Source organism: Diadema antillarum, unplaced genomic scaffold (assembly GCF_040938485.1).
Source record: "Diadema antillarum isolate AM-2024a unplaced genomic scaffold, OU_Dant_1.0 scf00000153, whole genome shotgun sequence".
NCBI lineage: Eukaryota > Metazoa > Echinodermata > Echinoidea > Diadematoida > Diadematidae > Diadema > Diadema antillarum.
The window spans coordinates 307,432-325,232 of NW_027271042.1; the positions used below are offsets into that span (position 1 = coordinate 307,432).

The 17,801-nt window shown below is 39.1% G+C and overlaps 1 protein-coding gene across 1 annotated transcript; it reads right to left on the reverse strand.

Annotated features, from left to right (window-relative positions):
* Positions 1-6,087: 6,087 nt before the first annotated feature.
* Positions 6,088-15,546, reverse strand: LOC139721951 (membrane-associated transporter protein-like). Its single transcript, XM_071633274.1, has 6 exons — positions 15,105-15,546; positions 13,452-13,604; positions 9,086-10,255; positions 8,301-8,411; positions 7,047-7,255; positions 6,088-6,303 (listed from the first exon to the last, which is right to left on the reverse strand). Exons 1-6 carry the CDS (start codon positions 15,544-15,546, stop codon positions 6,088-6,090), a joined length of 2,301 nt encoding a protein of 766 aa, XP_071489375.1.
* Positions 15,547-17,801: the final 2,255 nt, after the last annotated feature.

Genomic DNA, 17,801 nt, shown 5'->3' on the forward strand with positions numbered 1-17,801 from the left:
AAAGAGCGAATGCCTTTATTCAGTCGAATCCCTACCCTATTAACTAGCCACTTACGACGGCATTGTCATTGACGCACTGTGTCATGGTCATGTGTATACTGTTGCTGAAGACCTTGCTACATATTTATGTACCGGCAAAATTACAGCATTTCATGCTGCGGTCTGGAGTGCTAGTCCAAGTGGTAGCTGGTCGGACGCGGACCGGGCTAACTTGCAGCTGCCTGCGCCTGCCAACCTCACACACAGTCACATAATTAATGCTATAGTATTATTTATACATACTACATAGACTCTAGATCTTAGATGGCTAAAAAATGCACAGTCTAGCTAATTAATGAGCACAAGAAAGTACATCTTTTTAGAATGTCACACTTACTGTAGGCAGTGCAGCATGTAGAGGGCAACTGACATGCCGCATGGCAATCAGATTATCGGTTTTATCGCCACTTCTTCGATCCACTTCTGTCTCACTATTTCTGAACTGTACAGTGTTAGATGATAGACCACTGGCGCTAGTAGCGGAATTTCATTCGGTTACGCACATGTATTCAGACGGGCCAGCCCGGGGCAAGAGGCGAGGCATTGCCCGCTGACAACCTACCGTTACCTGCTGAAACAATTGATAAAAAGGTAATACTGTAATGACTCACCCTGCAGCCCGTTTCATCGACGAAATATACTACATTCAGTACGACCTTTTCGTAATAATTCTTAGGTGGAACTGAGTAACAAACAGGAGAGTTTAGCTTGGTGCAATTCGAGAAAGATACCTAAAAAGTTCCCAGTTACGGCGTTACCCGTATCCAATGGAATTATATTGACTCGTTGCCAATTTGAATAATCACACAGTAATAGAAATAAAATTACATTTAAATTGTCAAAATCTTCGTATTGTAATGATCAATATATGGAGTAAATGGTACAATAATTTTAAACAAGCCAAAATATAAGATAATTTTTTTCTTTCATTTATGAAATCCGGAATCTGAGTATATATTGTACCAATTACTCGCAAACGGTAGGACCCCCCCCCCCCCCCAACAAAAAAAAAATGGGGGGGGGGGGGGTGGGGGCGGGCGAGCTAGCGGGGAGTACTGTAGTAATACAAAGTCGACCATGCTGCGCAATTTGTTACTTAAGAAAAAAATCTTTACGCATATATTGGTTGGTGTTTGATGATTTTTTTTTTTCCACAAAGTATAATAATTAGACCCATAGGCCTAGTTTTCTTCAATACACGTATTACTGCACTACAGCATTACTGGAAAAAAAGAGGCATCTATACAGTAAGCTACCAGGGCCGCCGAACGGATTTTTTTTTTTTTTTTTTTTTTTTTGGGGGGGGGGGGGAGGAGGGGGAGGTGGAGGTGGAGGGGTCGAAGGGTTGTTTGAAGGTAAATGTACAATAATTAGGTATCCCCATCCCCTTCCACCCCCCACCCCTCCCCATGGTATGAAGAATCTCATTCCAGAAACCTCGGATAGTAATAGGTTACTAGCCTTTTGTTGTTATTATTTTCCATTTTCTTTTTTTTTTCTTTTTTTTTCTTTTTTTTTTTTACTTCTTGAATAGTAACTGAACGTACGGGATATTTGAAGCACTTTATCAAACATTGTCAAACCTATAAATTTTCACGGTTTATCTTGTTTTATTGTAGGTCTGATAAGTTCAAAGTTTTTTGTGTAATTCTTTGTGGGGTTTTTTTTTTCGGGCCATGAACTTTTACTGTCGGGCCTCAAAAACTGTGTCAAGCCTATATATATTTATTTATAGAGATAGATAGATAGATAGATAGATAGATAGATAGATAGATAGATAGATAGATATAGAGAGATAACTTGATAAATAGATAGATAGATACATACATACATACATACATACATACATACACACATACATACAATACATATGAGTGTGTGTGTCCATGTGTGTGTATATTGTACATTATGTGCAATCTGAAATGGATGGTATAGTTTTGGTCGAGATTGGGAATTAGGTTTTAACTTTTTGCGAGATAATTATTAGACCACTTATATGAATATAAGGGGTATGCAATAAATTATATCAGGCAGGAGGTAGGAAAATTAATATTTATTTGAAGAGAATCTGTTTTGAAATGGCTGAGATATCCAAAAACAAAGAGGTCCCAGTAAAAAGTGGGTTCCATTCTTTGTTAAAGGGATAGTACAGTATTGGTGGAGATGAGAATTGGGCTTTTAACTTTTTGCAAGATACCAAGAAAACACTTATTGATAGTACCGAGCATACCAGTTTAAGAGGAATTCAAAGTTTATTTGATGAAAATCGGGTTTGGAATAACTGAAACATCCAAAAACAAAGTAAAACAAAGCGATCGTAATAAAGTGTGGGTCCCACACTTTATTAGAATCGCTCTTTCTTGGATATCTCAGCCATTCCAAAACCAATTGTCATCAAAATATAATAAACGTTGAATTCCTCATAGAATTACATGCTCTTTCATATTTTATAAGAGGTTTCTCATTATCTCACCAAAAAAATGTTAGAAACCTGAAATTATGTCTCAACCAGAACTGTACGATCCCTTTAAGATCACTTTATTTTACTTTGTGTTTGGATATCTGAGCCATTTTCAAAACTGATTTTCATCAAATAAACTTTTAATTCTTCTTAGAATTCACGGTATGTTCTTTGAAATTAAAATCTGAATTCCCATCTCACCCAAAACTATACAATCCATTTAAGGTGTATGTAAGCATTAAAGTACTGTTCAAAACTTTGAAGGTCTTGTCAATTTAATGTGTCCATAATCTGATAATTGCCATATAAGAAAGTGCGACCGTAAATTTTTTTCTGATTTTTTTAGTCGTGAAGTTATGCTTACCTTCATTGGCTTCCTTCAACGGAGTAATGATTTCAATAAAAAAAAAAACATATGTGACGAAATCTCGTTTTCCCCACATCTGTGAAAGTATACCGTATTTCACAAGGTTGGTCTGATTGCCGTTAACATCATTGGCGATGAGGTCGATAGTAAGAACATCGTCAAGAATGGCCCCAACTCCCGCGTGAACAATGCCATCAAGCAAGCATGCCCAAATGGGACCGACTTTAAAGGCATGGTATAGTATTGGTTAATGTGACGGTTCAACTTAGAAACCAATTCTGTTAAAAAGCATACAATAATTCTAAGAGGAATTCAAAGTTTATTTGATGAAAATCGGCTTTGAAAGGGCTGAGATATCAACTAAACAAAGTAAAATAAAGCGATCCGCTTAAATGGTGGATCCGCCTTTTATTGATAGCTTTGTTTGGGATATTTCAGCCATTTAAAAACCAATTTTCATCAAACAAACTTCGAATTCCTCTCAGAATTATGTGCTCTTTCATTATTTCATAAGAGATATCTCATTATCCAAAAATCATCATAAAAAAGGTTGGATACCTGAAGTCCCATCTCAACTGAAACTACACTATCCCTGTAAAGATGAAGTGTGTATGGAAGACGGAAGGGAACAGGGGTGGGGAAGGAAAATGTAAATTCAGATTCAATACGTTGGGACAAATAGTGCCTACATCAAAGCAGATTTTTGTAAGAATGCAAATTTAGTGTTAGCAAAATCATGACCATCTTTTGAAATTTGAGATGATTCTAAAATGATTATTGCTTTTACACAACTGTTTCAGAACCTCACTCAGCAGTACTCATTTATTTTGGGCATTGCGACAACTTTATTGTGTCTGGAAGGGAACACTGTCATGACTCTCCTCTTAATTATTGCACACATATTTTCATGTTTTTGTTATCAATTTTCCATTTTTCTAATCATCCCATCATTTTTTATCATCGTATATATTAATAAATGATGATCGACTTGCTCAATTTTGCTCAAGGCTGCCTCTTCAGCGTAAGCACTGTTGACATTGATGGCCCTCACTGCCGCTATAATCATCACCGTATGTGCCCGATACCCTTTTATATACCTATAATAATGGTCCTATATCATTATGGAGCAGAGACATGGACACTCAGGAAAGAAGATGAAAACCGCCTGATGACTTTTGAAATGACAAATATGTGGCGTAACACGAATGGATAGAATAAGGAACACCACAATAAGGAACCAATTGAATGCAACAAGAACAGTATGAAATAGAATCTCCCAAAGAAGATTACGATATTTTGGACATCTCATACGTATGCCGGTAACACGCCTTCCTGAATTAGCAATGGAGGGAAGAATCTCTGGTAAGAGACCACAAAGAAGACCACCCAAGAGATGGACACACTGTGTAAAAACAGACTGTAGGAGCAAAAACATATTATGCTCACTATAGTAGAAGCCAGTCATCTAGCCAGCAACCGCCAAGAATGGCAGGACATCATGAAGCCGATGCCACCACTCAACCCTTTGTTGGATCGAGTGAAAGGCATAGGTCAAGGTAGGTCAATAATGGTCCAGAAGGACACTGCGGGAAACCATCTCGTATTGATGGATGCACCGGGCATGATTCGAACTAGTGGTGAACATTCTGTTTGAAGATACAGCGTCACTACACCACGATGAATTTTTCTGCAATATAGTGATAAAGCAATGAGCTTGTTATTTTTTTATTTCTCATTTCAATCCCTAAAGTACACACACACACTCACACACAGACAAATACACACACACATCCATATACATATATATATATTTTTTTAATTTCTCATTTCAATCGCTTAAGTACACACTCACACACACACACACACACGCACACACACACACACACACACACACATATTCACTCACAATACCAGTAAAAAAAAGATTAACACAATCACATGAGGTAGGCCTACTCGTTTTCAACAATTACATCTTCAAGATTTGTGGATCGATGCAACATTGGACCCTTTAAAATATGAAACATCGCCATATCATCAACATTTAGAGTAAAATTATTTCTTACGTAGCTGAAAATGGTTCAAGTGCACACACTGAACTTTGAAGAACTGGCAAAGTATCATCGTGATGAGGGACATGACATTTTATCCTCCGGCACAAATTTGACCAACAAAAAGAAACTAAACGAATGACGTAACCGATGACGTCGAAAGATGAAGTGTGTCTAATGCCCTGCCTGTTAAACATGAACAGAAAAAACGTATACGCCTTGACGGTCTGTTGTCTGACTGTTCAAACGCTTGTATTGACAGAAAGCTGCAACCACATGATAGATTTGCAGTCAAATAGAAATCTAGCCACCACACTTGTGAGCTCAGTCAGTTGTTTGATTCAGATAAATATATCTATATCTATACACATGTCATTTCTCAGTCAGTTGCAATGTGCCAACACAATACTATCCAGTTCTCACCGCAAAATTTTACAAACGATTGCACACTCTTACGTATAATATGATCAATGAAAAAGAGATCAGAAAAAAGGCGATTAAACCCAGTGTCAGCAGATCAGTGGACACATGCATGATCAGGGACATCAATAAAACATTAAGAGATAATTATATGCATGCAATTTATCATAGCTTTAACAAGTTAGTAAGTAATCGAATATGATAACATGGTGTTCAACGGAGCACCATTATCATCTTATGACTTACCAATATCTTGTCGAATCATATATCCGACTTCGCTCTATCGTCATTGATCTGCAGCTTTTGTTTTTCCTGTTCTTACGAACTGACAAAATATTCTCATGTGGGGCACGTTCTCCTCAACATCACTGAGTACAATAACTTCAGTGCTTCCTACAGAGGCCAAGTTAATGCCTACTTATACAGAGAGGAGTAGTTAGTGGATATTTACCGATCGTTTGAGATATATAGACCTGCATTAGAGCAATTACTATTTCAAATTCACAGTATTGACTATGGCAGTGTTGGTAATATCCTTAATGTGACTCCCAGGCAGATAATTGCATTCTTATTCGTTCTAGGAAATGAGTACAACGTGTGGTCCTGCTGCCTATAGCAATTAGTGTTAGAGGTTAGCTTTTCACCCTGTTTCACACACGATTAATCGCCTGCTGCCTCATCACACACTCTACTCGCGACGCTCAGTTGGGCATCACTGGCGCAGGTATATCTTGTAACCATGGTAACTCTTCTCATCTAATCTCGTAGCTGATGAAACAGGCGGACAGCAGCGACGACACGAAGCCCGTGAGAGAGGCGAAGGCGACGATGGTTAGGTGAGTGCCGGTGGCGTTGATGAGGGGTCCGACCACGGTGGACGCCGTGATCTCTGCTATCAATGGTTGCCAGCCGACGACACCACAATCCGTGGCAAGTCCCCGTACTATCCCGCCTGGTGGATGTGTAAACTGACGACAAAGAGAATACAACAAACAATCAAACTATATATAATCTAGAAATTATAAGCTGCCTACTTCTTTTTCACGCTTATTTAGGCAGCCTACTTACTACATGAGGAGCTTTTTTAGTTGATCATGAGTTTTCACTTTCGATGAACGGATATGTACTCCTCATCATTGCCATTCATTCATTTTGGTTACCGCTACAGTCGTGTTTCTTATGTGTGCGGAATCCCTCGATGAACAATGATGAAACAAGGGCGATGAATATTGAGAGTTCGTTTGACAAAAAATTGAAGATGTACAATGACACTGTCACTGAGGCGATTGCTCGTGTAACGAAGTGCGAGTCCATGACGTATCAGATAATTTACGGGTAGAGGCCTTTATCAAATGATCGAACCGAATCAGCCAAAAACCCAACCAAAATCAAAACTGCCAAGTTGCTATCACGTTAGACTCGACGAGCAGCTGTAGTAGTGTCGAATGTGCCAATGCTCTTTTGCAAACAGTCTTAAAAGTCATTGTTAGCATCGTACAAAATATAATAACTCAATGCGATTACATCCAGATCCACACCTTTCATGGAGGAATTAAGATACATAGTATAACCGATTATACCCACGTCTCGCTCAAATTCTCTCTTTATACAAGAAGATAAAGTGTTTTAAGTAAGGCCCCCTTCTCTTCGTCTATAGATACCATTCTCTAATGAGGGTCATTGTGAGATAAAGGTTCGGCACTCGTCTCACCTTTGGCGACTCGTGGTACTTTGTGAGGATGTTCGTTGGTATCTTCAAAATGACCGCGTAGTTGATGCCGAACGTGACGCAAAGCGACATCGTGGCGTAGACGTTGTCGACGAAGATCACCATAGCGCCGCAACCCACGGCGAAGATGAGTTGGCCGAAAACGTAGATGGTTCGGAGACTGACCATTTTGTCCACATAGGACAGCAGTACTGAAGATGTGACAGAGAAGAATGATGAACACGGAAAACTACATGAAATCAGTAACAAATCTGGGTTCAACTTTATGCTGGTTGACAGAATGATGCCTCTTTTCAGGAATGCGATATTTCGTCGCTGAATCCACGAACCGGCACACGCGCACCGCCGGTGCGCGAAGTACATTTCGAATAGATCGCATTTAAAGATTTCTGGGTTTTTTTTTCAAACTAGGCCCTATTAGTAAGATATGTTAATGGAATTGATATTCAATAAATTTCAATGTGACGTATGAGAAAAATCTGCTTTTTCTTGCTTTACATAAAAATACTCCCAGTGATTTAAAATATGCACACAGTAGGCGATAAAGTTGTGTGTCGTTTTGTGAAAACTCCAGACTAGGTCTAAAAAAATCCACGAACCGGCACACGGCGCTTAGTGTCGCGCATTGCGCTCATGATTATCCGCAAAATAAATTCACGAACCGGCACACGGCGCTTGTGTAGCACATAGCCAGCTGATAGCGTTCAGGATTATCCGCAAAATAAATTCATGAAGGTTGTTTTTCGTTCGTCCTTTTCATCATTTGGAAGCATAGACACAACACGAAATTGCCAACAGCTTCTGCCAACATCACATTAAGGGTTGTCATTTCTGTAATCTTAAGCAGTAGATATTATAATCACCACTAGTCCCAAAGAAGGTTCCTAAGAGGGGAGAGTAAGGCACTGGTATACTTCTCACTAATCACTAGGTGTATACCCTTTAGATGAAATGACTGCCATGACTGCACTTGAGTTTACTGAGTTTTGTTGGTATTTCGATTGATATGATAAGTTGTTCACTCAAGAATAAGTTATCAAAACTAAAAGCTATACAAAATAAAGGAAATTATAAAACATTGCTTAACATTACTTCATCTTATATTATGACACTTGAAAGGCCGGGAAATGTCATGCCCCCTGAAAGACAAATCACACACAAACACAGACAAAATGCTCAACGTGCTCTGTATTAAGAATGAAGTATGGATAACTCAGAGGGCTCTGTGTTACTTACATCCGACGAAGACCGCTGTCGAAGAGTAGATGCACAGGCCCCAGCATCCCATTTGTACTCCCTCATTGTATCTCTCCAATGCAGATGAATTTGCCGGAGCGTCTGGATCACCTGTTCAGGGGAAGGGTACGGGGGAGGGAGGGGGGGGGGGGGGACAAAATATGGATACCAAGTCGTCAGTCCTGCCCTGCTTAAGTATGCAATGGTATTGCATATGCATAAAAATATAAGGTTTTGTCTTTCTGTCCTCGCTATGATGTACAGTAACTAAATAGGCCTACAACATAAATGACGATCTTGACAATGGTATATTCATCAATATTGTTCGAAGGGACGCTGCATAAAATACAGACCACATGCTGAGGACCGTATACCTGTCCTCGTTGAGTGGAATCAGTCGTTATATTATTCCTTAATGTCCACGTGATTGATATAAACTACAGTAATATTTTTGTTTATTTATTGCTCCTAGATTACTTCCATGATATTGGGGCCTTTTTGGACTGTCGTCCACACAATCAATAGCATTTTGGATGCTGATTATTGACTCCATGAAATTCAAGTCCATTTTATTAGTAAAACAAATATAAGTAATATATTACTCTTTTCAAAATTTATTTAGTCTAATATCATTCGTGAGGGGCGGGAGGAAGGCACTGAATGATAACAGTTATCCATCGGTACCTGTTATATGATTCAGTTTCAATGTTTCATTTTATCTGTACAGCGCATTTATTGCCATCAGTTATGAAATACTCGACCAGATAGTCATTTGTTCATCTAACCGTGATAAACCGCCTGCCCCATGTAGTCCGTGAAGAACAGCATGACAGTCATCATTGCAACCCACGAGAAGTAGTGATTGAGGAGCAGGCGACGTAGGACGCACGGCATAAAGATGAAAGACTTCAGAAGATCTTTTACGTTCATTGTCTTCCCATCATCGGGGGAGGACGATGTCGGTTTCGACATCCGCGTCCTCGTGGTTGGCTCACAATCTGATTGAAGGCGGTTTTCCGTCCTCGTCGTAGAATCGATGTCTTTCTGATGTGCCGACAACCCCTCGTCCTCCCTAATGGAGTCGTGTTCACAATCTTGAATGTCCTGACATGCCTGAGTGCCTCCGTGGACCTTGTTGCCATGGAGACGGCCTGTACAATTTTCGCCATCCTCCACCAACTTGTCCTTGCCATAAACTGTGGAGCTGGCTTCACTGACATGCACTGGATTATCAAGAATGGGGTTATCATTACAATCATTACTGAGGTCATTGTTTACCCCGTTATAGCTTTGGTTGATTTGTTGGACTTCATTCACAGTATGGGCGTTCTCAGCTGATCTTTCTGATGATGGAGGTAACTGGACATGGCATGACTCGGGAAGAGGTCCATCTCGTTTGAGGCGCTTCTTGTCTCCCTTCCTAAACGATTTCGTCTTTCGCCGCGTCGGCCGCACTCCACGAGGAAAGTCACATCTAATTGAATGAGCTTGATCTGGAAGCAGAAGACACCTGTCACTAGCATTGGTAACAACGTCCTCTAGCTCCGTTTGGTGCTGGGCCGAATGACCTCGCCCAAACTCACCTGCAGTGGCGCCAACATCATTTGGTCCTTTGTAACCATGGTTACTATACTCTGCCTCCGGGTCATCACCGTGGTATGCATCACTATGAACAGTGTCCGTTTCATTATGAAGGCAACAACAAAGGGATGTCGATGATACAGACGTCGGTGATAACGACGACGATGACGATGAGGAAGATGATGACGAAGTTGAATGCTTTCTGCTCTTCAGGGGTGTTTCAGGAATGCTACAGAGGGAGAGGATGAGGCCGAGGGTGTAGAAAGTGACGTTGAAGAGGCAGATGACCCTCAACTGGCTACCGAGAGCTCTACCGATGGGCAGTGCCATCCAGTCGATGGCGGTGAAGATGTAGCCCATACTGCCACCAAGTCCTGTAAACAGAATGATAGGAAAGACTTGAATTTATTTAAAAATATTTATCATTATCAAGTTTTGTTTAATGTTAGTCGGATATTTCAATTTTTTTGGGTTAATACTTCTACTTACCTGTTGATTAACATCTTGAAGTGATATGCATCACTTCACAAGTTGTTAGATCCCATCGCTCTTAAGGGGAGTCTCAATAAGAATAACTCTAATTTCAGAGATGAAAGACATATGGCGCGGTGATGATTAATGCTTTCACAGTCCTTTTAGGATATAACTTTGTTATTGCTTGCTATCAATCTTTTGTACATTCATGCAGTATGAAATTATACATAATAACCTCACATGAACACCACAAAGAACAATGTAATGCACATATCTTATGCGTATTAATAAGACTATGTCTTATCGCATATTCGTATCATTGCTATTATCATGGAGCTAGTAACGCTTTAAAGACACTTTTACCACCCTAACATTTTTTTTTTCAGATTCAAGCGAGAAAGCAGTAATTGAAAGTGGCCACCAGTGTCGTGTTTTAGTTAATTCAGTTCAATAACCTATTCTATATACAACAACTCTAAACTATTGGTTCTAATCCTTATAGCATGGAGCGGGTAGTGCGTAATTATTCAATTCATGAAATAACTTCTTGCGTCGAGATGTTTTCATTGCAATTGATTGACAAATTGCCCTAAAGCACTGAATTAATGTGTGTTTTAGTAATAGCCATGATAAAAAATCATGGGCGTACATACTTGAGCAGAATCGTCTCGACGCAAAAATTTCTTGAATTGAATATTACGCATTACCAGTTGCATGCTATAAGGATTAGAACCAACGCTTGCTGTCGGCGAAAGCTCGGTGGTCTACTGTGGAGATGGCGCCTGTCCGGTGATCAGGAGGTCGTAGGTTCGAATCCTATTCGAGTATGCACGCCTATGATTTTTTTTTTAATCATGGCTACCACTAAAACACTGATTAATTCAGTGCTTATTTACGTCGATGTATATAGAGCAATCTGTCAATCAATTGGAATGAAAACATCTCGACGCAAAAATTTCATGAATTGAACTCTAAACTATACTAACAAACTAAGTACATGGGTATGACCAAGGGTGCCGAAAGAGGGGGGGGGGGGGGGGCAGAGGGGGCACTGACCTGCCCACCACTTCCCACCCCATTCTTTTTTTTTCTTTTCTTTTTTTTTTGGGGGGGGGGGGTGACAAAATGATTATGCTTTCTAGCAATGCAAGAATGATTTTTATTGCTTGAACAATGCAATCGCGTTTAAGCTTTTAATGAATACATTTCAGACGAATGACAAAGTGAAAGTGGCTTGCTCGCTATAGTTTTCAAAAGTTACAGTCATAGTCCTTGGAAGTGATTTTTTTTTTCAATGTGTTTAATTCACTAGAAATTCGATTCAAAATGCTCTATAAACGCGACCTTTCTACTCTGTCTTTACAAAAAGTCCCTATATACCGTGGAGGGGGGGGGGGGCATCCCCCTTCCACACCCTCCCCCGCTCTGTCGTTTCGCCCCCTCGCCGGGATCTCACACCGTCATAAACTTATCTGTAAACAATCGTATGTTAGAATCATATTATTCCTTCGCACAGATATTTTTACTATGTCTCATTCCCTAGAAATCATGAAACTTTGTTTTTCTTGCTGTCTCCACATTCTGTTACATTTGTTTAGTCAATTTGAATTTATTTATATACCTTGTCTGAATGTTTTTATCTGTTTGAATGAAATAAACGCGAATTGAAAAAAAAAATGATTTGAAATATTCTATAAACGCGACTTTTACACTCTTGTTTTTACAAAAAGTCCCTCCCCCCGCTCGGTCGCTTCGTTCCCTCGCCGAGGATCTCACATCGTCATATAAACGTACCCCCGTATGTTATAATCATGTAGTCCTACGCACTGATTTTTCACTATGTTTAATTCCCTAGAAATTTGCTTTTAAATGCTCTATAGACGCGACTTTTGTACTCTGTTTTTACAGAAAGTCCCTACCGTGGGGGGGGGGGGGGGCGGGGGAGGGTTCCCCCGTCCCACACCCTGTCCCGCTCGGTTGCTTTGAGGATCTCACACCGTCACATAAAAATGTGCCCCCGTCGAGATTTTGCCCCCCCCCCCAAAAAAAAAATAAAAAGAAAGAAGAAGAAACAAAACAACAAAACAAAAAAAGACCTTCTCTTCGGTCATTAAGTCTGCTTGCACGTGCTTTGCAAACCTCCTCGCCTCGGTTCCTGAAGGGTTTATCAGGTACATTATTTGCAAAGTCTAACCAGGCCGGGCTATTAGAGCCGAGGGGGGGGGGGGGGGGGGCTCCCAGGCCCCCCTGCAGATCTCGGCCGTCGACCGCGCGCGACGAAAATTGGCACACACATTGCCTATGACGTAATCTACGGTACCACGAAGTTAAATTTTTAAAAAATTATCATTTATGCTAAATTATGCTAATTTATACATAGTGGTGCATGAAATCAGACAATTTGGTATAAATCACTAAATAAAGCTCAAAATGGGCACATTTTTGTGGTGTAAATATTCTTTTTAGTGCCCTGAGCAAATATAAGAGAAAAAAATTGCGGCATCAGAAAAAATTACTTAAGTATTCTATTGTTTTTTGCATTTCTTATGTATTTCCCTGTTTTTTCGACTTTATGTTTTTCATTGTTTTTTCGATGAAACTTGTCCGCGATATTGTTCCGAACAGGAAAATATGCTATAAATTGATTTTTATCAATAAAACCCCAAAATAATCATGCTTTTATGAGATTTGCCTGTAAGCACAGTTTGCATTGAAATTGTACACAACTTCACGTTTTTGAGCAATTTTTGGTCTGACATGCAAGTACATATTTATGCGCAACTTCGGAACCGCGTGCCCGGGCATCGCAAATTTGGTGTCAAAAGATGCGGGAGACTCAAAAAAAAAAAAAAGTAATGAAACGTCGCGGCAATAGCTTTTCGCGTTTAAAATCGCGCGGAACGTCGAGGAGGGGGGGGGGGGGGCTCGGAGGCCACCCCCGGCCTAGTTAGGGTTAAGCTAGAGAGACGTAAAAACAGGACATTAATTAAAAAAAAAAAGTTTGCAACGCAATATCGCCAATCATTTTAGCATATACCTGTTACATAACGATAAATGACGAACTTTTTGCAGCAGTAGAGAAAACGAATTTATTACCTGCGAAAACCACCCTGATATTGAGTGCCGTGTTGGTGTCGTCGTAATTGCAAACGTCGATGAGGTAAGCTCTGCAAGGAATGTCGCTGACACCGGCACAGAATTCGACAAGGACGACGCCTATCACGGTTAGGACGATCGACCACAGCATGTCTATGGGTTCAGTGAATACAAACATTTTCATTATACAAATTAATCCCACCGACTGTGTGTGCCCGTGATTTGATTTATCGTAATCATTCCTATATATTTACCCAGACATTGAATAATCGGTGTTTTGAGTATCAATGAAGGGTAAATTGTCAATGACTTGCGATAAACACATAATCATTATACACTACTTACTGTAAAAGATCTTTCCGTCATAAGGTATCATTCTCATAATCAAAACAACCAACTCACGTGACCAGAAGTTATGCTTTTCGTTTGTTCCAATTCTCACAATGAATGATATACGTGTTAGATACTGTACTTAGTTTCCAGTTTGAAAGTACTCGGAACAAAAATGCGACTATAGTGTCTCTCATTTTATCATGATGAAAAAAAAGTCAAGCTAATGCCTATTGAAATGATTGCTGATTGCTTTAATCAAGTGAAAATCTGTATCATAAGCGCCTCAGTTTTACCATGAATAATGCTTATTTCTTTTCTCACGTAGACAATAGCTTGGACTTAACGATGTCGAAAACTGTTTATTAGCATGCATGGTGGTATCAGTTCATGGATATCTTGTAATTGGTGACAGAATAATTTTTAAAACTTGTACATGTTTGAGAGCTTCTTCCCACCATGTTCGTGATGTTGCATCATGTTAGTATTCAGTCAGCAATGTTCGACAACATTAGAAATTGAGCCAACATTTTCTCAAACAGTGCACGTCTGTCAGGAACACACAATGCTGATCGCACCTTGAAAACACTATTTGCTGACAAAGTTAGCGTTCCTTGAGAGATTAGATTATGTTTCGCACAGTCTCTTGGCATGATCATCAGCAATCAGCTTCACGAACATGCACACGTGTGTTTGTTTGTTGATTGAAAACGCCAATTTAGAGAAAGGAAAATAAAATGCTGGACGACGGAGTCAATGAGACAAAAAATCGAAAGAAAATATATACGCCAAACTCAAAAGAAAATCCCATGTGTAGGCCTATGCTTCATTTTCTTTGTCCGCATGGCCATAGTTGACGGTTAATCTAAACAACATGCATAAATTATTTCACATGTCGGATGGGAAACTATCAAAAGCAGAAAATTTGATATTGACAACATATAGCGTCGCTGCTTTCATTCATGTCCGTTGGAGAAATGATTTTGTTTTATATCACGTTAATCAAGTCTTCCTCACACACATCAAACAGGTTTAATATTTCGCAATGACGTAAAGATCTCATCAACTTCTCTTTGAATTCTGTAGTTAAATCAACAACTATTCCACCGATATAATACAAATGCTTTTCTCGCGCACAATCTTGATAAATAAAAACATGTAAGCGTAATAGCACAATTTTCGAATATTATGTTGTGGGTATGTCAAAGGTAGATTTCTCTTTTGAAAGACAATTTGTAAAAAAAAAAAAACAAACAAACAAGCAAGCTAACTCGCTAGTAATAATAATAAAAAACAAAGATGCTCGGCATCTCCCGGATTTACCTTGGTAATTGTTGCTGATAACCTCCCCAATGTCGCCTCCATTGAGGTAGAGAACGACTCCCACGATGACGCCCACGCCAAAGAGCAGTATGAAGGGTCTTCTTCGCCCCCAACTGCTGCGGCACCGGTCGCTGGCGGGCCCAATGATAGGCATCAAGACGCAGCCGAGCAGCGGCGCCAGGAGCCACGAGACGCCATAGAATTTGGTGGAGAGACCGAGTTTCAGTAGGATGGGCGTCACCACTGCTGTCTCCGTGGCGTAGCTGAAATCAATGCCGAACTGTATGGCGTTGAATTGGACCAGCTGGCGGAAGCTGCGCTTTGGGTGTGGCGAGGAGGACGTCACCGGTCCTTGTTTCTGGGAGCTCATTGTGGTGGTCGATGACGTCGCGACACCCCTATCACCGCCGCAAGACTCCCCTTGATTTTCTAACTGATCCATGTTTAATGTTAGCTTTCATGCTACCCACCCATTGACCGTTATATTCACGAGCAAGGGACGAGGATGAGTTGTTTTGATGGACACTAACTAAAGGTCTTTTGTTGACTGATTTCCTTAACAGATAACAAAATGTGTGACCGTATCTCTAAATGGTCGACTACAGCATACTGCGAGGTAAAGATTACACGGCAAGAGGGCATGACCTTCTGTGTCTGTCGGAAAACTTCGAAATCACCAAAGCTAAGATTTGAGCCCTCAGGTGACGCTCTGTTTGGCCAACGAAGATGGGTTATATTTCCTACATAGAATAAAAATATCAACGTTAGATTTTGAAGTTTCCACACTTCATAAGGCTATATAAAACACTTGCATCCCGTGATTACCCATATCGCGTATTAACTTATAGTTGCCATTGATGGTCCTCTAACAAGACAGTTATATTAAAGATCAAAGCAATGTATCTATAGACATTGGTATGTCTTAATTTAGTGATTACTCTATCATTATTTACTATTCTATTATCTATCTAGTCCTTATATCTCTTTCTATTTTATCCATATATCTTTTTTTTAATCTATACGTATTTATACTTATCTGTTTATACATGTATTTTGTTAATCTGTGTATTATGTATAGAAAAAGTGTTCTGCGTCAGTTTAAACACAAAATAGTAGCGAACCTTGTTAAAACCTGAATACAAACACACATGTACAAGCACACATACAATATCATGTGCTATAGCTTAGTACCTCCTTGCACATATATTATGCGCACCCAACCCACACCCCAACCTACCCCCTCCCCCTTCCCCCACACACAAAAAACATATACTCACACCAAATAACACGCACTTTTACGGACTATCACATTTACATTTTTTTTTAATTTCTTAGTATTTTCAGGATTTTTAAAGATATTTATCTATTTCACGGCCACCATCTTACGTTTAAGGCAAGTTCTGCTTCTGATGACGGTGACCTTAAATTGTTGTCCTGTTTTTTTATAGTTCTCCTTTGGAATATAATATATATAATATAATATAATATAATATAATATTGTATCTACCATCTTATTTCGACCGATGAGGTTACAAATCACAACTTCAGATAGCCATTGCTTTATTCTGTATGTTCATTCTGTTTATATGTCGATTCATTCATAATCACTTTGTGTTCATTTTTGTCTGAGAAAAAAAAAACAACTTATGCAAGAATGAAACAACAATGAATGCAACGAAATAAACAAGAGAGCATAACATAAAAAAATGAGAAATATTATGAAGATTTTCTCTTCATTGGAATGTGTGTGTGTGGGGGGGGGGGCAGATGATCTTCAAGGATGACTTCATTGATACTTCAGTGATTACAACAATTTGAAGTATTAATGAAATAATTTCCTAAAAAAAGCCTATGGCCGAAAATTGGAAGCACAGCTGTCCAAAATACAATTTATATGTGCAATATAAATATAAACATTAATATATATATATATATATATATATATATATATATATAGAGAGAGAGAGAGAGAGAGAGAGAGATATGAAAGTTCTGCGTCAGTGTGTAATAAACAGATATCAAGAGTAAAAGCAGTAGTATAAAAACACAGCAGGAGCCAAAAAAATTGGACTGACGTTTTGGTCAAAGACCTTTATCAAAGGTCTTTGACCAAAACGTTAGTCCATTTTTGTTTTGTTTTTTGCTCCTGCGGTGTTTTTATACGACTGTTTTTACTCTTTATATATATATATATATATATATATATATATATATATATGATAATAAATTATTATACATTACACACCATACTGAAACATACTCATTACGTACATATTTATTGAAATATATACTATCTATGTGTATTCGTCATTAGCGTACCTTCTTGTTGGTTTAAATAGTACAATGCTTTATAGCTTTTAACAATACATGGCAAGGAATTGCTGTGTGTTTACACACAAAGCTTTATATTACTCTGTGTTTATACGTGCGTACGTGTGTACATTCTTGGTGTTGTTGTTGTTGTTGTTTTTGTTGTTGTAGTTGTCGTTTTTTTTTGTCTGTGTTCCCGTCTCTTGTGCATTATCATATAACAGATAAGCTCCGTTTGAAATATGTCGAAAATTTCTGTCCAACAATGTTTTAATTGTCTCCATTGTCAACACTCGATTTTAATTAAATTGAATTCAGTTGAATCTACATTGTATATTTCAACTTCTTTGAGAAGAGAGCGAACATGTAAATAAATAAATATGATAC

Bases quoted from the DNA above. Each gene is read 5' to 3' on its own strand.
- LOC139721951 (XM_071633274.1), bottom strand. From the start codon at position 15,546: ATGGATCAGTTAGAAAATCAAGGGGAGTCTTGCGGCGGTGATAGGGGT. The intron at 13,605-15,104 runs GTAAATCCGGGA...CTGAACCCATAG, and splicing joins TATCAGCAACAATTACCAAG to ACATGCTGTGGTCGATCGTC. The intron at 10,256-13,451 runs GTAATAAATTCG...TTCTGTTTACAG, and splicing joins TATCAGGGTGGTTTTCGCAG to GACTTGGTGGCAGTATGGGC.